The 22,500-nt window shown below is 41.7% G+C and overlaps 3 protein-coding genes across 6 annotated transcripts in view; 1 reads left to right on the forward strand and 2 right to left on the reverse strand.

The window, feature by feature from the left end:
* Window positions 1-4,156: 4,156 nt before the first annotated feature.
* LOC125140207 (DNA topoisomerase 1-like) lies at window positions 4,157-6,394 on the reverse strand. Its single transcript, XM_047808376.1, has 3 exons — window positions 6,358-6,394; window positions 5,340-5,493; window positions 4,157-5,150 (listed from the first exon to the last, which is right to left on the reverse strand). The coding sequence occupies exons 1-3, from the start codon at window positions 6,392-6,394 to the stop codon at window positions 4,157-4,159; spliced, it is 1,185 nt and encodes a 394-aa protein (XP_047664332.1).
* A 5,163-nt stretch (window positions 6,395-11,557) lies between these two features.
* On the reverse strand, window positions 11,558-18,035 carry armc1 (armadillo repeat containing 1). Its single transcript, XM_027175755.2, has 7 exons — window positions 17,822-18,035; window positions 17,072-17,279; window positions 16,078-16,169; window positions 15,705-15,894; window positions 15,441-15,557; window positions 15,285-15,359; window positions 11,558-13,277 (listed from the first exon to the last, which is right to left on the reverse strand). Exons 2-7 carry the CDS (start codon window positions 17,231-17,233, stop codon window positions 13,086-13,088), a joined length of 828 nt encoding a protein of 275 aa, XP_027031556.1. The 5' UTR covers window positions 17,234-17,279; window positions 17,822-18,035; the 3' UTR covers window positions 11,558-13,085.
* A 266-nt stretch (window positions 18,036-18,301) lies between these two features.
* mtfr1 (mitochondrial fission regulator 1) overlaps window positions 18,302-22,500 on the forward strand; it is a 5,581-nt gene continuing 1,382 nt past the window's right edge. The window contains exons 1-5 of one of the 4 annotated variants that reach the window (XM_027175724.2): window positions 18,302-18,455; window positions 19,335-19,437; window positions 19,542-19,640; window positions 22,008-22,138; window positions 22,305-22,500. The exon at window positions 22,305-22,500 is cut by the window's right edge and continues 31 nt beyond it. In XM_027175724.2, the coding sequence (XP_027031525.2) occupies window positions 19,402-19,437; window positions 19,542-19,640; window positions 22,008-22,138; window positions 22,305-22,500 (462 nt within the window). In that variant the 5' untranslated portion in view covers window positions 18,302-18,455; window positions 19,335-19,401. Of the gene's footprint in view, window positions 18,456-18,500; window positions 18,820-19,334; window positions 19,438-19,541; window positions 19,641-22,007; window positions 22,139-22,304 lie in introns of those variants that run through there. The other 3 variants (XM_027175743.2, XM_047808650.1, XM_027175734.2) reach the window with 3 other exon arrangements.

A 22,500-nucleotide genomic window follows, 5' to 3' on the forward strand; every position in this document is an offset into this window, starting at 1 on the left:
GTGTGTGTGTTTGGGTGTGTGCGCGTGTGTTTGTGTGTGTGTGCGCGTGTGTTTGTGTGTGTGTGTGTGTGCGTGTGTGTGTTTGTGTGTTTTTGTGTGTGTGTGTTTATGTATGTGTGTGTGTGTGTGTGTGTGTGTGTGTGTGTGTGTGTGTGTGTGTGTGTGTGTGTGTGTGTGTGTGTGTGTGTGTGTGTGTTCATTTGAGTCTCAAATCTCAGAGCAAAGAGTTGCTCAAAACTTCCTCCATATTTTTTCAGGGTCAAATCAAGGACACATGCTACGAGCTTTTGCGGGTTGTTTTTCTCTTTGTTACCGTTATTTATTTACTTTTTTTTTCCGCAGGCGACTGAGTGGAGCTTTTGTCACTCAGATACCAAACGAATTCGATAATTAATACGGTAATTCGAGTAAATCCACTCGGCGAGAGCCGTAATGAAAACTGATGTAGCTACTTAGCACATCAAGCATCACAGGTGGGCCCAAATTAATGTGCAAATAGAGCTAAATTGCCTGCGCTCAGTGTTTTCGTCAGCGTCATTTCAGTTTGGGGGAGGTATCTGTAATTAATTCTGATATAACAAAGCCGTAAATCTAAGGTTAAACGCGTGTGTTAAACCTTGCGGGTGAGGTGGGACGGGTGGGGGGGCGTTTCTCATCTCCGAGTCTCAGCTGGGAGTGAAATTTCCAGCGTTTTAGCAACACAGAGACACGACACCCGCTATATACGCTGTCGACTTCACTTAAGTGACCGAAAAACACCAACGTCAACAACGCTGCTCAAAATCAGTTAGCGTTCCTGTAAGTAGATCTGATTGCAAATTCAAAAGGAATCCCAAATTTAGTCAAGAACCCGAAACAGCGCCTGCCTTTTTAACATCGATTGATTTTGTGGGTGTACAAACTTTTAAACAGCGTAATGACACTCGTGTGAGAAAGCAAGCATGGCGCCGGTCGTGTTGTTTCCCGCCTCACACTGCGCAACTCCTCTTCCCTTTAATGAACACGGTGTTTGAGACCAAACCCCAGACAAATCAGAGAAAATAATCACACGTTTATGAATATTTAATATCATAGTCATGGCAAATAAGGGGTGTAATTAGTGGTTTCCATAAATTTGCAAATTGTTATTTCATGTTAATGAAAGAGCTGCAGTTTTGCCTCATGAATTATTTATATGTCAACAAAAAAAAGTTCGAGTGAAAGAAGTGGAGAAGCTGCGCGAGACGCCGAGAAGAACCGAACGAGTCAAGTGAAGTAGAAGATTTTAAACACCAACAGCTTCACGTGCAGCTTCATTTATGTGCTTTAGTCTCATTTAAAACATTAAAAAATAGCCAGCGACTATGACGTATGATGAAATAAACAAATATGCATTAAGAACTCGTCGTTACTTAACAAACAAAATTAAAGCCGGGAACCACTTTAGGTTTTTTCTGTAACGAAACAATCTGCATTTAATTTTTTACCATTTTACTTTGACAGAGAGTAAAAAAAAAAAACACAGAGGGGAGGTGATGGAGAGGGAACGACAAGCAGCAAGAACATAAACGATAGCTGTAACTAGAAACAGATAAAAAAAAACGTACTATGTAATTTTTCATTCATTCATTCATTCATTCATTCATTCCCTACCGCTTATCCGAACTTCTCGGGTCACGGGGAGCCTGTGCCTATCTCAGGTGTCATCGGGCATCGAGGCAGGATACACCCTGGACGGAGTGCCAACCCATCACAGGGCACACACACACTCTCATTCACTCACACACACACTCACACACTACGGACAATTTTCCAGAGATGCCAATCAACCTACCATGCATGTCTTTGGACCGGTGGAGGAAACCGGAGTACCCGGAGGAAACCCCCGAGGCACGGGGAGAAGATGCAAACTCCACACACACAAGGCGGAGGCGGGAATCGAACCCCCAAACATGGGTGTGAGGCGAACGTGCTAACCATTAAGCCACCGTGCCCCTACTATGTAATTTTATATAGTTTTATTTATATATATTTATATATAATCGATCCTGAATCCATCTGGGAGACGGGGAAAAGAGGAGACGCCGCCAAATCTTTATCTCCATCGCAGGCAGTAATTCACTTCTAAAAAGCATGTAGATCCAAAATGTTGTATGGGGGTCGGTGTTGGGGTGGGGGTCATGGGTTAACATCTGGATGGAGGGGGTAAAGAGGCAGCGAGTCAGAAAACAGGGAACTAAACAAACCTGTGATCTGGAACTTCCTAAGCACCCACTCAGGAGGGATTAATGAGGAGTACGCTGGTGTGAAATTACGTGCCCTTTCGAGTCTGGAAAATAGTCCTAGTGGTGCATGACCTTGAAATGAGGTGAAACAAACTTCACCTGATCCACAATTAACGACGTTACACGCCGAGAACGGGAAAGACGAGGGCTAGATGATGAAGAATACCATGTTGTAAATCACTGATATTTGTACACCGAGTGTCTGTAGGGTCCCGACACACGATTAAAAGAGATCACAGACGGGGGAAAACGCCGGACCCGTCTCCGTACGCCTTTGTCTTCTGGAGGCCGCCTTCAATCTTTGTGTAAATTCTCCATCTGATGAAATGTGCTTAAAAAGATGAATTGGGATCGGAGGAGCTGTCCTGACATGATTATGAAGGATTCATCGGGAGCCATCTGCCATCGTTATGAAAGGAGGGGGGTGAGGATGGGTTCGTCGAGAGAGCGCACAGAGACAGCAGACCTTCTGTTCAGCAGCCATGCCACTAGCACACAATAGACATGCAGAATTAACAAACCAGCCTCGAAATAAGCTTCAGGATAAATATACGTTATCTATATATAGATATATACACACACACTCTGTCCGTTCCAGATATATACACACACTCTGTCCTGTCCAGATATATACACACACTCTGTCCTGTCCAGATATATACACACACTCTGTCCTGTCCAGATATATACACACACTCTGTCCTGTCCAGATATATACACACACTCTGTCCGTTCCAGATATATACACACACTCTGTCCTGTCCAGATATATACACATACTCTGTCCTGTCCAGCTCCTTCACGTCATTTCGGTTCTGTTCGCTTCAAATTCATGTAGCTTTGATGGTAAAAGGTAGCATTAGGATAGAAGATGAACCCTATACTTCACATTCACACATCAGCTGGAGAAACGGCGGTGGCAGATGGGTGCCGTCGCTCGTCAAAGCGTCCAGTTGTCGTTAAAAAAGAAGAAGATGATGTGCAAATATCTGACATTGTTTTCTTCATTTACATTATTTAGCAGACACCCTTATCCAGAGTGACTTACACTGAGCAACTGAGGGCTAAGGGCCTTGCTCAGGGTTCCAGCTTGGTAGACCTGGAGTTCGAACCCATGACCTTCCGATCAGTAACCCAACACCTTAACCACTAAGCTACCACTTCCCACTTCTTCATGTGTTGCTTTGTGGAGGTGGAAGCCTGGTTCAGGCCAAAGAGATTCACCAGACACTGGATTACTGTATCAGAGAAACACAACAAAAAGAAAGACCATTGTCAAAGACCATGTGCCCTTGAGTGCAAAAGTTAGCACCCCCTATCATTTTTCCCCATAAATGTAAAATGCTAAATGTAAAACCAGTATCTATTTTTTTTTGTATAGAAACCTTGGCACATCCAGCAACAAGACAAGAAGTTCAAGTGAAAGTGTTACTATGACGACTGTCTTTCTCAAGACCCGATCTGAAGAAAGCAGTGTAAATATCTACAAATGTTATCTTAATATACATTTACCTGCACTGACAGGATCTAAAACCTGGATATCGGGACAGAAAATGTTGTTATGATGTTATTATTTCTGTGTATTATATGTATAAACTAGAAATGTCATTTTTAAAGTACAAATTGGGATTTAAGGCCCAGTTATGCACCATGGACGCCGTTACACTTTGTGATGTCCGCACTGTGTTTCTACTTATTTTCAAATTTTTTCCCCGATTCATTTAATCATACGTCATTTCACGTGAGTCGTTTATTTTTATGTGATTCATTTTTCACATGTGATTCTTACTGATTCGCACTCACATGTGATTCTTACATGATTCGTTTTTCACAAATGAGTCGTACATGATTATTTTCATATGATTCTTACATGATTCTTCCTGATTGCATGTTTACATGATTACATGTTTCTTCCTGTGCACCTTCCTGTGTTTCTTCCTGTGTTTCTTCCTGTGTTTCCTCCTGTGCGCCTTCCTGTGTTTCTCCCTGTGCACCTTCCTGTGTTTCTCCCTGTGTTTCTTCCTGTGTTTCTTCCTGTGCGCCTTCCTGTGTTTCTTCCTGTGTTTCTTCCTGTGTTTCTTCCTGTGTTTCTTCCTGTGCGCCTTCATGTGCGCCTTCCTGTATTTCTCCCTGTGCACCTTCCCGTGTTTCTTCCTGTGTTTCTTCCTGTGTTTCTTCCTGTGCACCTTCCTGTGTTTCTTCCTGTGTTTCTTCCTGTGTTTCTTCCTGTGTTTCTTCCTGTGTTTCCTCCTGTGTTTCTTCCTGTGCACCTTCCTGTGTTTCTCCCTGTGTTTCTTCCTGTGTTTCTTCCTGTGTTTCTTCCTGTGCGCCTTCCTGTGTTTCTTCCTGTGTTTCTTCCTGTGTTTCTTCCTGTGTTTTTTCCTGTGCGCCTTCATGTGCGCCTTCCTGTATTTCTCCCTGTGCACCTTCCCGTGTTTCTTCCTGTGTTTCTTCCTGTGTTTCTTCCTGTGTTTCTCCCTGTGCACCTTCTCGTGTTTCTTCCTGTGTTTCTTCCTGTGTTTCTCCCTGTGCACCTTCTCGTGTTTCTTCCTGTGTTTCTTCCTGTGTTTCTTCCTGTGTTTCTTCCTGTGCGCCTTCCTGTGCTTCTTCCTGTGTTTCTCCCTGTGCGCCCTCCTGTGTTTTTTCCTGTGCGCCTTCCTGTGCACCTTCCTGTATTTCTCCCTGTGCACCTTCCTGTGCGTCTTCCTGTGTTTCTTCCTGTGCTTCTTCCTGTGTTTCTTCCTGTGCTTCTTCCTGTGTTTCTTCCTGTGCTTCTTCCTGTGCTTCTTCCTATGTGCCTTCCTGTGTTTCTTCCTGTGCTTCTTCCTGTGTTTCTTCCTGTGCTTCTTCCTGTGTTTCTTCCTGTGCTTCTTCCTGTGCTTCTTCCTGTGTGCCTTCCTGTGTTTCTTCTAGTGCTTCTTCCTGTGTTTCTTCCTGTGCTTCTTCCTGTGCCCCTTCCTGAGGTCACACACATAGGTAATAATGACTTTTGCGCTGAATGAACTGCTCAAAAAACAGCGTGTTACTTTGTTTCCTTTCTTCATATCAGGTCATCACTGAGTTATCAGAAATCACACTGCACCATGTTCCTCCTCAGACAGCCTCTGCCTCGCGTGTCCGGTGCGATCAGCCGAGCAGCACGTTGATCCCTGCAACCTCTGCACGAAGCGGTCAGAAATCTCAGCGTCGTTCCTAACATCTTTATGACAGGCCGTTACAAAGACAAACCCTGCGAGAGTTCGTGTAAAATAATCGCAGACGATCTGCAGAGGAACTCCCTTCGCCCCTGCTGCTACAACCCAGCGCCTCCTCCATTCCCCTCTATTACAATCCTGCCATCACTTCCCATTCCAGGTCAAAGTTACGGTGCTTAATTATATGCCGGCTGCTCTCGCCTTCTAATAACCTGTCATTTGGGGCAAATTTGAATGTCACACCATATTGTAGAGGCGTAATGGTGTCCGGCAGATCCGCTGATGGGACGTTTTAGGACAATTATAGCAGAATATTCAAATCGCAGGTGGGATATTGAGCTCCCTCCCTCCCTCCCTCCCTCCCTCCCTCTCGCTCATACGCACGCTATCCCGAGCGCACGTTTTGACTTGACCCTGCGCTCGACGTTGACAGAATGAACGTCCCTCACGCGCTCACAGAAGCAGTTGTAACTGTAGCCTGATCGTTTTTATTATCCTTCCTAATCCACAAACCAGATATTTCATCAGCGCTGGAAGATATGCATATTATGAATTATTTTGACACTGGGACCTTTTAATTTTCCCCGGCGATATTTCATCTCACCAATCAGGGATGGAGATGCTGCAGCGACGCGGCGGAGATGTCGGATGAAGGCCACACCACCACCTTCACCACCTTCACCACCCCCCAGCCTGCACCACTATGCCTCCAAATCATCTGGGATCTTTAACGAGCTAAAGCCACAATTACTCTGAGCTCCTGTGCTCACGCATTTCATTAAACCAGACGTGGACTCCAACCCACACACACACACACACACACACACACAGCACAACTTCTTGCATAAGTATTCACCCCTCTAGAACCCGGAACTGACTAATCTCATCCTTTTACGTACACACTGGCCTCTGGTGGACGATCTCCATCTTCTCCATGCACTTTTATTTCTTTTAATAACAATAAATTTGATATCACTCTGTGGGATGTGATACTTTGTCCTGTGTTTTATTTATCTATCTATTTATTTATTTATTTATTTATTTGCTACTTGCTCTTCATGATACCGTTTCTTTAGATATAATCTCTAGAAACACTTTATATTATTTTAGTATTATTTTCGTGACTACACGTAATTACACACAGGTCCACTAATGACACACAACTTATTATGTCACTTTTGATAACAACTATTTTAGCGCTTTCCTAATAACCCACACCCAGTGTTCCCAGGATCGCCTTCGGATCCAGCGCTTTCCCCCTGGCCGGGATAAAGTGGTTAAAGAAGACGAAGTAATGACTGAATGTTCATCAGATGTATTACATATAGACTCATTAAAATCTTTTATCTGGAGCCATTAAAACGCACTATTAAAGTAATTGATAAAGCACTTACTGAAGATGGAGGAATGGAACTAAATCAGTTATCAACTACTGTATATCTGGCATGGTGATGGAAGTTGGAGGGATTTTTATGTGTGCAACATGTTTATATCCCAGGACTTAGTGAAAGGCAAATGCAAGAAAATACACATTTTCACACCTTCATGGTTTTTTGTGGTTTCCTCTGGGTTCTCCAGTTTCCTCCTTCGGTCCAAAGACATATGCTGTGTGTGTGTGTGTGTGTGTGTGTGTGTGTGTGTGTGTGTGTGTGTGTGTGTGTGTGTGTGTGTGTGTGTGTGTGTGTGTGTGTGTGTGTGTGTGTGTGTGTTTAGAATAAGTGCTACAGAAAATGGATTTAATACAATGATACATTTCATACAGTCATAAAATCTGTGGCGTCCACTTAATCATGAATACACACCATCAAAGCACTGTATACTGCATATACACACACACACACACACACACACACACACACACACACACACACACACACACACACACACACATATATATATATATGTGTGTGTGTGTGTGTGTGTGTGTGTGTGTGTGTGTGTGTGTGTGTGTGTGTGTGTGTGTGTGTATGAAACATCGTGCATACACCAAGCACACCGAATATATTCCGTATTTATCTAGGTTTAATCGTGTGTGTGTGTGTGTGTATGTGTGTGTGTGTGTGTGTGTGTGTGTGTGTGTATGAAACACCAAGCACACCGAATATATTCCGGTTTTTTTCTAGGTTTAATCGTGTGTGTGTGTGTGTGTGTGTGTGTGTGTGTGTGTGTGTGTGTGTGTGTGTGTGTGTGTGTGTGTGTGTGTGTGTGTGTGTTGTGTCTCGAGTCCTCTGTAGTGTCCTGTGTGGGATTTATTTTTCTTTTCCACAGCCTACGACTTTCTCACATCCCGTGGTGTCGACCCCACATTTGGAGTGACTTAAAGACCCTGTCGTTCTCCACGAGACCCTCCACCCCTCCCTGCTGCTCCATCATCACACACGATAAAGAAAAATGTTTCAATTAAACTTCTACCCTGCTCCGGCGCTGAAGAATGATTGCATCCGATCTCGCCACTTTTACGTCCTCGAAAGTTATTTGACGTAAATTACAGGTGTCACATCATTTCTCCGCCGCACACTGGATGTAATTTACTGGTTGAGTGTCGCAGCCCGAATAAAATCGAGCAACCGTCCTCTTGCAGGAACGCACCTCTCTCTCTCTCTCTCTCTCTCTCTCTCTATCTCTCTCTCTTTCTCTCTCCTCTACTCTCTCTCTCTTATCAACCCTGCAGATTAACCATGCAAACACACCTGATACATTCACACACAAACACACCGTGTTCCGGCTCTTAATCTTTTCCTCTGGAGTCAAGATACCTACAAGGTACCTAAGCAGTAACACACTGTGTGTTGTGCTGTTATAGGAAAATAATCAACAGAGACATGCTTCCTATAAAAGCAGACGCTTTTATACATTTTATCCCACACATTTTATACCACAGGTATTACACATTCTATTTCTATCAGAAGGACGTCGTGCTTTTTATCCATTTATAACTACAACGAAGAGAAAAGCGGAAAGCACAAAGCACTGATACTGGAGACTCCTTCCATAAATGTTATTTTTTTAACAGAAAAAAACGGTTGCTTAAAACCTCCTCCTTCTTCATTACGTATCCTCACATAAGCATTTATGTACATGTTATTATATGTGCTGTTACTATAGCAACAGTAACATATTACAGAATACAAGAACATTCATTTAAACCATGCAGATTAAAGAGGATGGTTTGTTTCTAAAGACTCTGGAGGACCGGAGAACAGACGTGCGTAACGGGAGGTCAGGGAATTGTCTAACAAGGGAGCTGTAAAAACACTATAGTAGCTCCATTGTCAGTGCTGTTAGTGTATTGTTCTGATATTATGATCTTTCTCAAAATTCCTCATTTATTCCTTTGTGTACTCACTAAGCTGTATTCACACAGGCGAGTGCAAAAGTTTCTATTCCCCACTGGCTTTTCAAAGGAAACGAGTAAACAAGTTTGGATAAAGCAAATGAATTGAACTGAAAAAAAATGAGAGAAAAATAAAGCAAATCTACAGATCATTTTTTAAAGCCTTCTGGCATGTCACGAGTCTTCCGGTGTCTGGAGCTGGTCTGAAAAAGGCAGTGTGTGTTTTCACACAGAGGTCAGGATGCAGAAGTAACACTGTAGTGAGTTTGTGGGTTTGGGGATCCACAGTCTCAGAGGATAATCTTTAGAGTTTATGATGATAAAAACAAATCAGTTATTAGATGATATTTATATCACAATCAAGAAGCAAGATTATTAATATTACAATTAATATGTATTTATAAATAAATAAATAAATAAATAAATAAATAAATATCATTGAATACATTTCTACAAATATGTATATATTAAATATCCTTTTATAAAAACTTCTCTTACCTCAATTGCAATTTGTAATAATCACATTTGTTATCTTATGTTATTAATTACGAGTCTTCTTTTTGTTTGTTTTTTGTCTTGGGATGTCTTTACTTTTGCACTGGGCTATTATAGATGAACATATAGTGGTATGTTACAACATACAAGTGAAAGTACATCATGTCTCATAATATATTATATATAAAATGATCTATGCATATTAATAATTTTGTGCGAAATGAACGGAAAGGTGTGTCTCTGGTTGCTTTTATTTGATTTATACGTTTAAATATGTAATATATTTTATTTGTACGGATGTATTAAATATTAAATGTACATTATTATTATTATTATTATTATTATTATTATTATTATTATTATTATTAAAGACAGAGTCAGGGATCTCACAGCTGACTTACGCCCCCTAGTGGTGTGTCCAGACAGAAGTCACAGACCCTGTTGGTTCTTGTGACACTAAAAGCCATTCAGATGCACACCTCTCCTACTGTACATGGCATATGGACCCCTGACTCCATATGGGCACAGCGCTCAGGCCACAAGTGAAGGGTCTTCCAGGAACAAAGCCCTACTGAAGAGGCTGACCTACTTCCCCGGCTGCCAGAGGGGTGGAGGTGAAGGAGCAGCTCTGCTGGACACCACACTGCTCAGGCACGTCGGGAAGATTGATGGACTTCCCTCCAGCTGTGGGAGTTCGGACTGGTGTTAGAAGGATTTCCTCCAGCACTCTTCCAGCTGAGAGATGAGGTGATGGGACGAGTGCAGCTGGAGGTTTGTCAAAGACAGGAGGAGAAAATGTGATATTAAATTAATCAAGTAATTATTCACTCTCAGTGCAAGGTGCTGAGGCCGGGTGACTCCAGCCAACGGTAGGGGGAAATGTTAAAGGAGGGGAAAGAAGTCCATCAAAAGGTTCAGGTCTGAGGAAGAAATGAATATCATTCTGATCATTATTATTTTATATACATATGTAATGAACCATTATTCTAAAAACAAATGGAGAAATTAAATCATACATATTTGACACATACGAAATCATTTAAGACTTAAATGCTTAAAATTATACATGTATTGTTAAGTAACTATATAATTGAATAAATAAATAATTAATTCAGCTCTAAATGATTTGTTGGGTGTGACTCCGCCCTTAAGCCCCGCCTACCACAATCTGCAGTAACATCGATCATTTAATTTAATAGTAAAAAAAAAATCCAGGTATTATTTTTCTTTTGGTCTGCATTTTTTTTTTGGAATCGAAATGAATCTTCTGTAGTTCTGATGATATGATGTCTGATCTCCAGATAAAGCTTTAAAAAAAAAAAAAAACCTGCGCGTCACCTGTTGGGCTTTAAAATGGTTCAGTCCTGCTGTAATGGTGTAATCGGGCTAAATGTGACCTCCAGGGACATACCATAAGGTGCACACACACACACACACACACACACACACACACACACACACACACACACACACACACACACACACCGTCTGTCTGATGCTGCGGTCTATAAAGAGCGCTGATGTGGGTGTAGAAAAGTTGACTGCTGTTTACATGCATCATCGTGAGGAAACTATGAAGGTGTGTTTTGTTCAGGATGTGACTTTTATGCTCGGTGTGAACTTTACATCCTGACCACACACTTCCATTAGAACACACACAGAAATACAGTGTGTGTGTGTGTGTGTGTGTGTGTGTGTGTGTGTGTGTGTGTGTGCGTGTTTGCGCGCGTATGTGCTTGTGTGTGCTCGTGTGTGTGCTCAATACTCTGTGCACGTTTTTGATCTTAACTAAAAAAAAATTAACTAAAAACTAAATTCCACTGATCATCAGTACAGATTGTGGAGGAGCAAAATGACAACAATATTCAGAAAACCTCTCACTCTTCCATACAGACAAACTGCTCCTTTAAATAAAACTCCAGTTAGTAACTAATCTGCTGTCTGACTGCAGCTTTCCTCGACTTCTACAACCTTCAGGGAGAACTGGGGCTTTTGTAAGAAGCCAAACTCTCTCCTCTGCTGTTTACAATGGCAGCCAAACTGACGTTTGGGTCTGAAAACGCTAATTAACAAACTTCTCTGAACAAATTTCTTAGAAATTTTACTTGAACACACCTTCAAAGTTTTCATGAGAGGATGAACTGTGGAGCAGAGCTGAGATTCAGCAACCATTTAAAGGAAACCATGATGATGTGGAACACACACTGAAGCTTAGTCCTGTGACTTTGTAGAAGAAAAAAAAGGAGAAGAAACACCACATACACACTGTGTTCATTAATATATTTAATAATGTCATTAGTGTGAACAGGCAATAACTCCATGGTCTGAAATTCTTTACACACGTAACAGCAGACGTACTCTGTACATGAGAAGCTTCTACATCTAAACATGTGCTACGGACTACTTCAGTCCTACTGATGTCACGCACCGGGTTACCGAGGTTCGGTCTAAAATCTAAACCATTTATTGTTGAGAATAAAAAAAAATCAACAATGATTTAAATAATGATAAAAAAAAAAACTCAAGCACAAGTACAGGAGATATTCAGTAATTATTGGATGTGGTGTTGGGTTTTAATAACACTGTTGGTGACTTTTTCCCTCGTCTTGTTTTTGTTCGTACTCCAGAGATCGCTTGTCACTCGTATCCAGAAGTTTGTTTGTTTTTTTAACCCTATCACACAGGTCTGACAGCCATTGATTGTGCGTTTTGGCGATCGGGCTCAGACGTGAATTTCTCCCGACAAAACAACTGACCGAACTTTAATACTCGTGTTAAAGGCAGCAAACCATACAAATTAGATGCAAGAAAACAAAAGCTCCCAATCGAACCTGGCCACTTGTCCTGAATTCAGTCTAAAGTGTTGGTTGGCATGGAGCGTAAGAAACTGTTAGTAGTCTGATAGCAATAGCGAGTGCGTTGGAGTTATTTTTCCCTTTTATTTCTGCATGCAGCACAGAAGGTGTTGGGTTCTACAGCTTCGTTTGATGACCCTACAGCAGTCAGTGCTGGTGCTTCTCCCAATTCTTTACCCCTCTATATGACCAAAAACTACGGTGTGTGAATAAGGACGTGGTTTAAATCTTCAGAAGTTTGAGATGAGATCAAGAAATCACATCGCAAGCAAGCGCGCACACACACATATACACGCACGCAAAAGAAGACGAAAAAGGAATCGAGTAAAGCGGAAAATCCCGAGGGGTTAAAGTGAATTTAAAACTTTTTTCAAATGAGCAAAGACAGAGCAAGACAATAAAACACACAAGAAGTGAGATGGAAAGGCAAAGATACAGGAAGAAAGAGGAAAAAAAAAAAAACAGGCACTCAAACTTCATGCATGAGAAAAAGTTCCCTCGTACAAAAACTGAAAATCCGTCGCCAGGAGGATTATGCAACCTGGCAGAGCACTGAGTGTCCCAAAGAAAGAAAAGAAGAAGAAGAAAAAAAAAAACACACCACACTATACAAGTACCCAATGCTGTTTGGTATCACACATGGACCCTTGAGGAGAAACTGGACCAAACCGTCTTTATAAAAAGAAAAAAATAAAGAAACATCTTCTGGCTGAAGGGAAAGAAAGTGTTGAGAGAGCGAGAGAGAGAGAGAGAGAGAGAGAGAGAGCGCAGCTACAGAGGAGACACTCATGGTGAAAGCAGTCTTATTGTTCTATGGCTTGGTGTCTCTGGTGGTGTTGGTGCTAATATGAGCTTTAGGAGGACTTGAGTTATTTGTAGCACCCTGAAGTAGTGTTTCTGTACTTGAAGCGGGGGAGGGGTGGGAGGATGTTATGGCGCAGGGTCACCAGTAGAAGGAGCGAGACAGGAAGTTGGTGGCGGTGCTCAGCCAGCCTATACCGTCCTGCATGGAGCCCAGGCGAGACACGGCCTTGTGCTGCTCGTCAGCCGGGCTCTCGTCCTCAGGGAGGTAATCCGGCAGGTCCATGTTCTGCTCCACCTCAACGTCCGAATCCTCCTGAAACGGGATTACCATCTGCACGGAAGACGGACAAACGACAGCGTGAGTCACTGGGACGGGATGAAGGACAGAGACAGACACCTGGGACATAGTCACACTGCAGACACACAAGTAGCTTCAACAACCACAAAATGTATAATACAATAAAGAAAAATCAACATTTAATACACAGATTATGTTTAAACGCCACAAAAGCCCACAGTGGTGTGACGGACCTGAATAAGTTTAAACACCTTACATACAGTCACAATGATGTTAAGTAAGCTGACAGGATCATCACAAAACATATTAATGTTGAGAACAAAACTGCAAACTGGAATAAAAAAAAAACTAAGAAAAAAAATAATAAGAAGGCAAAGTGATAAGTTTACGTTTCCGTCTAAGAGCTTAACGCTTCATTAGGATGTGAATTATTAAGCAGCAGGACATCATAAAACACATTTTACAGCTTTATAACACCAGACAGTAGAGAAAAAAACAAAGACAGAAAGACAGAGGTGTCATACTGAGACCTGCTTCTAAACTATACACAGTAACTGTGGGGGAAAAAGAGAAAATCAATACACTGAGGAAGGAATATAATGTGAAGCATGACGCCACCTGCTGTACAGCAAGGGAATAGAGGGCTGAAACATGATGACCACTAACACCGCGGAGGCTATTATAGGTCACGTGTTGTAGCTGCAAGTAAAGAACACCCTTCCAATTCTGAGAGAGGTCATGGCTCATAATACTGCATGCTGTGTGTGTGTGTGTGTATACAGACCCACTACTAAAGCATTTGTGTCTAGGCAGACCTAAGCGGGTCTGGGAAAGGGATGTGTGTGTGTGTATGGGTGTGCATGTGTATGTGTGCGTGTGTGTATATATGTGTATGGGTGTGTATGGGTTTGTAAATGTATGTGTGCATGTTTAGTATGTGTATGGTGTGTGTGGTGTGCGTGTGTATATATGTGTATTTTGTGCGTGTGTATTTAAGGTGTGTGTGTGTATTAACCCTCCAGGCAGAGAAGCATCCGCAGCTCTCAGTGTCATCCTGTATAAAGCTCAGTGCTTTTACTACAGTGAGGACAGACAAAGCAGAGACAATAGTGAGAATTAGTTTAGTTTAATTCCATTTTATAAAAGGGGTTTAATTCGAGAAAAAGCATGCGGAAAAACTAGACGCATGGTTCAAATTATTATTATTAGTATTATTATTATTATGTGTTTATTCTGGGCTTCTCTATAACAAACTGTATTATTCATATTGGGGGAAAAAACACATCAGTATCTTCCCTAATTTTTAAGTCTCATTTCAGTGCTTTTATAACAGAGCAGTGTGCAAAGTTTTCCAGCAGAGTATGTGTGTGTGTGTGTGTGTGTGTGTGAGAGAGAGAGAGAGACAGAGAGAGGCTGGTGAGGACACAGTGGTTTATCACAGTTATATAACGTAAGTGAGAACAGAAACTTTATAGATCTTTTATATGATGAAATTGATTTTGGATTTGTTTCTCTTGTGTTTGATTTCCAAACCAGAACCACTGGGAGAACATTTACTGCTACTGGAACACTCCAGATAACAGCTTGTGTGCCTTCTGGTGGACAAAACTTTGAAATTCAAATTTGTTTGTTTTAAATAACTTTTAATTTTACAATTTACTGTTAAAGATGGAGGTGTGCGTGTGTGTGTGTATGTGTGTGTATGTGTGTGTGTGTGTGTGTGTGGTGTGTGTTCGCCCTTACATGCTTTAAAATAATAAATATAGAAAAATCCAGATACTCATTGTGTCATTCTCTATTTTTCATAATTAATATTTGGAACTGGGTGAAAGGATGAAGAAGAGCAAATATATAAAATAGGATAAAAGATATAGAATGTTTATAATGCTTTTTTTAAGAAGTACATTGGAAGCTTTCCTCCTGTATATTTATGCTTTGAACAATAAACATAGTTAAGAACCTCGAAGCCATTCAGAACTCATTTGAACGAAAGTAAATGTCCATTGTTTTGGAGCAGGTTACATGTCATGTGCTGCTCACCTCATTACCGTCTTCTCCCTTCACCACCTGCTGCGCTTTCATCACTTTGGTTGATGCGATGGCTGTTCCCAGAGCCTGCGGATAAAAAACTCCCGATGTTTGTATAAAAATGACTAGACTTTTTTTGTTGTTTGTTTAAATCAACACAAGCCTCACCTCGGCCTTCAGGTCGGAGCGGATCCGGACCACACACCTCTTAACGGCCATCTGGAAGGTGAAGCTGATGACGCCGCGGATTTTCAGCAAAGCTTCCTCACACAGACTCCTCCGTGTCTGATACGCAACAAGAACAGAACGACGAAATAATAAATCAAATCATCAAAACAACTCATCCATTTAATAAGCAGTTATAATGACCGAGTTTCAACAACATCAAATAAACTAGATAAAGATTCACATGGACAGGAAACGTGGACTCACCGGGTCGTCCAAGCCGTCGATCTGCAGAACCACGGTCTTGGCCCGCTTGTTGGTGGAACCCAGGAAGAACTGAGCCTTACGCCGACACGAGGCGGCTGCTTCGGCCTGTTCGGCCTCAGAGTTGCTCGAGTTCTGCAGGATCTCGTAGATTTCTGAAGCCAACAATTTAGTCTCCCCTGGGGATGTGCTCCTGAAGCAAACAAGACAAAAACACCTCTGACCATAGACCTCTAACCCTGGTGCTGTCCAACTGTGCTCATGCCAACCAGCACGTGTGAGATGAATCGGGTGAATCGGCGCCCCCTACTGCCCAAAGTGTGTTTGATGGATTTTAACACTGAATTATATGATCAAGACGATTTGTGAGACTTACTTCTGCATGACGTTTTGCAGACTCAGCATCATTCCCAGAACGCCCATCAGCTTCTCCCTGTTGGCTCGACATTCTGCCAGGTAGCGAACGGCCTGATGGGACACAAACACACAAGCTGGAACTAAGAGGACATTTTAAAACAGATCAGTGCCATGCATGGTATTGCTGTGTTTACATGGAAAGAACAGAGAAGCTTCTATGGCACTTGACACAGTGGCACTTATCAGCTTCACTGCACCCATCACGGCCAGGTGTGCCACTACTTTTAATCGAGTGAAAACAATCAAAATTTGTAGTATGCAACACAAAAGGCTTTAGGCAAAAGTCTAGGCACCCCATTACTCAAGGTATGTATTCTTTATTTACTTTCTCCTTTATGCCGTGAGGGTTGTTTGTTTCTTTTCCCTCCTAACTTTAAAGCATGTAAAGATGAAAGCTCACACATTTAAAGCTCTTTAAACCAAGTATTACAAAAAATGTCTCTTCTCTTCCCTGTTAGAAAAAAAACAAAAACAAGAATTTCAGAACTCTTCTTCTGTTAAATGCATTTTAACAGTTTTTGCATCCTAGGATGTTAAAAGACCTACGTGAATCTGGAATAAAGTTGACATTTACAGCATTTATCAGAGGCCCTCATCCAGAGCAACTTACATTTTATCTTATTTTATTTTCAAGGGCCTTGCTAAGGGGCCCAGCAGTGGCAGCCTGGTGGACGTGGGAATCGAACTCACAACCTTCCGATTGGTAACCACTAGGCTACCACATGCCTGACATCTAAAAAGCCCCACCTAATCGACTCTGTGTAAAGTGTGTGTGAGAGCTCCAACATCACTGATCAGCAGGAGATGGCCACGTGACACAGGCACACACTCTCTGAACTACTCTCGAGAAAAACAGTCATGAGGAGTGTACAGCATCACCGTAAAGACCACCTCCATCTAGGAACCTGACTAGTCAGTTCCACTTACACCTCCCTGATCTATGAGGATCTCACCAGCAACGCTGAATAGACAACTTGTGGGTTGTGATGATCGAGGAAGAGGATAAGTCCAGGCAAACAGCCCTGATCTTCGACAATAGCGCGTCTGTTCAGTGGGTCAGCAGCTAAATCTCGGAGCTGATTGACCACAGCCAAGGCGTCCGGCTCGCCGCTCATGGTGCAGCCGCATGTAGTGCCATGTACACCAGAGGACCTTCCTGAGCTGAGGATGACGTAAACAAACACAAACACACAACTTACATTCCTCTTCAAACACTTGCTTGTTGAAATGCTGACACATCACAGACACAGGAACTGGTTATGAGACGTGCTAGTAATGCTGTTTCTGCCTGCCTCATGTAAACAAACCTCGATATATTTCTATTCGGACGTTAAGGCCAGTGTTGACACGTTAACAACAATTTTGCAATCAATTTTTGCTCACCCTTAACTGCCTTTAGCTTTCAAGCTAACAGCTCTTTGTATAGATTTTGTTATGGATACTGAAGTGTCTTGTTCTCTTAGCCATCTGTTTTTTGCTAAACGGCAACAACCCGTAAATAAAACGTCATCAATTTAGTTAAACGTAACATTAACTTTACTACCCAAATGTTCCATATGAGCATGTTTGACTGTATGACAGTTAACCTTGACCACTGTGTGTTGTGGCACTGCCTTACAAAACACAGGCAGGATGGCTAAGCTAACATGCTAAGCTAACATGCTAAGCTACACTAACTAGCACATTGCTAACTGTGTCGTTACCTTCCCGTTAGACGGTTTTCACGTCCTCCAGAAATCCCAAAATAATCCTTTTTTAAGGTCTATAATGATGTATAGGTTTATGACAGTGATAAAACACGCATAGCCGTCTTATAATTTAGCTACATAGATGACTATAAGCGACAAGGGAAATTGTTCACTTGGTCATTTTCCAGTTCCCTTTACATGAAACATACAGCACGCCCTGGGTTTCCTCATGCTGATTGGACAATAAGCCTGGCGGTTTTACCAATAGGAAACATTTTTATTAGAAAGGAGTCGCGCCATTTAAAGTGTGGTTATTATATATTACGGACACATGTAAAAAAAATATATTTATTTTTGTAAGCCTATCTTCCTACTTTTAACATTTTCTGGTCATTCAAATCACAGTTTAAGGAAAGTAAATAGTTTTAAATAAATAAACTAAATCAATAAAAAAAAAATAAACCAATAGTCAGAGAGTATATTTAATGTCCCTCCCTATAGCTCGAATCCTATTGGCTCTTTGGTGACGTCTCTGTACTCTTTCTTCGTTAGCAGTAAACGGTGTTGTTGAGGATACAGCGGTTCGGAGCTGGAACTAAACCGGGTTTAGCAGGTTGATTCCGGGTCAGTTAGAAGATTCGATGAGTTTGTAAGTCAAATTTAATGTCATATCAACAAGGTGAATAGTAACTTTTACAGTTAGCTGAGTTACCCGGCTGGATGGTAGTTTACCGCGCGGCAGTGTTCCAAATTGAGCTTTACTCCCTACATAGGCGACTATTCTGTAATAGGAACTTATACTTGATGTAGTGCACTAGGAGTGTAGCAGAGATGCGTTTGGGATCGAGCCGAGTTGGGTTGTGAAAGAAGGAGAGATGTGTCAGAGGATTTTGTCCTGGGGCAACTGGTGAAGATTATAAAAGTAAAAATAATCCATGTTTAGGTTTATAAATATGACATTGAGTAAAGTTGTAGGAGGTTCAGCTGAGACAGAGCTAACTGCTAATAGTTTGGTAAGAGGCTAAGTGTCCTTGGTGGTTAGCTATGAAGCTAAACTTTCATTCTTAATAACTAGATAAGTTTCTCTTATATTTTTTTTCCTGCTGTAATATTTTACATTTTTTATTCTCTTTCTTTGTTACTTTTTTATTCACACAATTCATTCTTTCTTCACTTTCACATTATCCTTTCTTTGTAATTTTTTTCTTTCGTTTGCACCAATTTTTATCCTCCTAGTTTCTTAAACTTCATAATTTTTTATTCTCATGTAATCCTTTTTGTTTATTCCTTTTAAAACCATTGTCCTATTATTCTTTTTATGTTTGTGTGTGTGTATGTATATGTGTGTGTGTGTGTGTATATATATATGTATATATATATATATATATATATATATATATATATATATATATATATATATATATATATATATATATAATCTTCATATTATGACTTGTTTATAACCCAGTGACATCCACTAACAACTGTGTGTGTGTGCGTGTGTGTGTGTGTGTGCGTGCGTGAGCAGGTGATGGAGGTGAGGAACTCATCATGGCAGAAGACCCCAGAGAAGTTGTAAGCAACTCCGTCTGACGATGAGCAGGAACGATGTGAGGATGGAAATGGACCTGGTCTGTTCATCTGATCGTCTTCTAAAATGTGTCCCTGGTGATTCTGTGATGTCGTATGTTTTCCTCCTCTAGACATTTGCTTATATTTGCTCTTCATTCTGCAGACTTTTGGATCAGTGAAGCCTTGCGGGTCGTCTCGCAGTATCGTCAGAAGGATCGGCTCGACTCTCCCTCTCGCACCATGCCCTCGGATCCACTTTCAGGTACCTGTCTGTGTGTGTGTCTGTGTGTGTGCCTCTCTCTGTGTATATATGTGTAGCATTTATATTGTGTGCATGTGTATGTGTATGTAAGGTGTGTGCGCCTCTCTCTGTGTATAGATGTGTAGCATGTGTATTGTGTGCATGTGTATGTGTATGTAAGGGGTGGGTGTGCGTGCCTCTCTCTGTGTGTCCGTCTGTCTGTGTCTGTCTGTGTGTGTGTGTCCGTCTGTCTGTGTGTGTGTGTCCGTCTGTCTGTGTGTGTGTGTCCGTCTGTCTGTGTGTGTGTGTCCGTCTGTCTGTGTCTCTGTCTGTGTGTGTGTGTTGGCTGTGACTTTTAGTTTCCTTATACTGTGTGTGTGTTTACACTGTAAATAAACAGGACTTGACATTGCTGTATGTGGTGGATTGTAGCAGGTCATCAGATTAGCGTTAAAGCTCAAATCCACTTCAGGAATCTGTTCATTTGTGTTGGGGTTGCAAACAGAAGCTGTATATTGCAGCTCAGAAGCTTTAAATCTATTTAGTTCTACTCCTAGTATAAATGTCCTGTACACCTGAATATAAGTCTGTCATGTCGCTTCTGCAGTCTTCTGTCTAAGAGCTGCACAAAGACGAAGACTGAATCGATTAGTCTGTTCATTACAAGCATATATATATATATATAAATTATGAATGATTTAAATAATGTTTGTATTTGTTCTAAATTTGTTTTTAAACCTACCTTGTGGTGTTGAAGCCCACAGTTTAACAAAATGCATTAATTAGCACAACTGATCAAGCTGAACAATAAAATCAGCCTCTTTTACTGTGAGGAAACGAGTTATTTTTTGGGTCGTCGTGTGTGTGGCTGATTTTATTTTAATGTTCAGGACGTGGGCAGAAGTGAGTCATGCTAAAATAACCCTCTGTGAGTAACGGTGTGTGTGTGTGTGTGTGTGTGTGTGTGTGTGTGTGTGTGTGTGTGTGTGTGTGTGTGCGTGTGCGTGTGTGTGTGTGTAAAGACTAATACACGCGTTCCTTTCCAGCCCAGTGCTGTGAAGCAGCTTCAGAAACACAGTTTAGAGAAATGCATTTTTTTTTTCATCTGTTTTGATGTCTTGGTGGTAAACAAGTGAATAGTAACATTGCACGATTTGCGTGATCCTAATCCACTCTCTTATTGTGATATCTTACATTTAAACACTAATGTATTAATGGAACTCGTGCTTAATTTTTTTCCCCTCTCTCTCTCTTCTCTCTCACTTCCTCCTTCCTCCTTTTCTAGCTGTCCCCTTTAAGGAATGCAGCTTGTCTGCTTTAGGTTAGTTTATCACCTATTTGTCTGACACCTGCCTGTCTTTTACGCTTTACATTCTCTTAACCCGAACAAACTATGAACTTCAGCCTTAATACACCATCAGAAACGTTCACCAAAGAAACCGTAATAATCATAAAGCATGGCGTTATCGTCTCATTTGTTCACCAGCACACGGACAACACTTCGAGTCAAGTGATGAGCGCAGAAAGTTCTCAGTCTGCTCAATAGAACAAGCAAATGTTTAACCAGTCAAATGAAAACGTTATACCACAGCATGCTGGAGTTCTCGGTCTGATCGCTCAGAAAGTGTCCTATAGCTCGAACGTTATACTACGTTATCGTTTCCATGGTAACCGCTCATACACAGGAACGTGTACGGCGGACACTCCTCACAACCTAAGACTGATAATGTTGTGTGTGAGAGAGAGAGAGAGACAGAGGCAAGCTTGCGAGGATATAACCGTTTATCACAGCTATAATGTGAGACCCGCTAGCTCGTCACTCAGACGTTCCTTGTTAACGTTACTTATGAGTTATTAATGTTGAAGTTTCCCTGTCGTGTTTTTCCTTCCATCAACTTTTCCCCATTTCACACCGATTTCACAGACTCTTGATGCACTCATTCACTAATCTGAGAACTTGTGACCTTCAGCACATTCCTAGCAGGTGAGTCTCTCTAAGAAACCGTCGCACGAGTGCATTTTAGCCGACACGCGTCTCCACCTGGAACCTTGGTGTTTAGGGTGGAGGTCATCGTTCCTGTCCTGACTACATCTTGACACGAGTCTGTATTTGTCTTGATCGTGCTGTTTAATTTTAATAGTAATGCAGGGAAAATAAACACAACCTGGACAGACTTCATGTCTGGGACCGCAGGTTGTTTGTTTGTTTTGTTGTAGTTGCTTAATAGATGTGTAGGTTCGATACCTAGATTAAGACAATGATCCAAAAATAAAAGCATTCATATGCTACATTACACACGTCGGCTTAGTATTTTTTTTTCTTTGCTTGACCTTATGCTTTGATCTGCTGCGTGTTACATTAACTAATTTTTCTGTTTCTACCTCTAGCTCCAGACGTTCAGTGTCAGAGCTGGAGCAGGAGTCCTGGGCGCTTCAGGAGGACACGACCAGATCGTAGCCTCATTAGCTGACATAGCGTGGATCGAGCAAGAGGAGAGCGATGTCTCCGAGGGACGACCGTAAGTCACCGCAGATCTACCGTAAACTCATGAAATAAACATAATGAAGCTCTTGTGACTCTTGAGTAATTATTGGTAATTGATATAATAACCACGAGCCGGAGACCATCATAATGTCAGCTATAGTTTGTTTTAAGAGTATCTCCTGTGCTGTTTGTCTCACCAGATCGGAGGCCGGCTCGGGGTTGGCGTTTCGTGCTCACCGGTGCCAACCTCTCAGACGTCAGAACTCTTTACCCAGCATGCACCGGGCCGCACACGCTCCACAAAGCCAGACACTCGTCAACGAGCAGGCCATTCAGAAGATCAGTGCTCTGGAGAACGAGCTGGCTAAGCTGAGAGTGCAGATCGCTCAGATCGTA

This window comes from Tachysurus fulvidraco, chromosome 25, assembly GCF_022655615.1.
Source record: "Tachysurus fulvidraco isolate hzauxx_2018 chromosome 25, HZAU_PFXX_2.0, whole genome shotgun sequence".
Classification (NCBI taxonomy): Eukaryota; Metazoa; Chordata; class Actinopteri; order Siluriformes; family Bagridae; genus Tachysurus; species Tachysurus fulvidraco.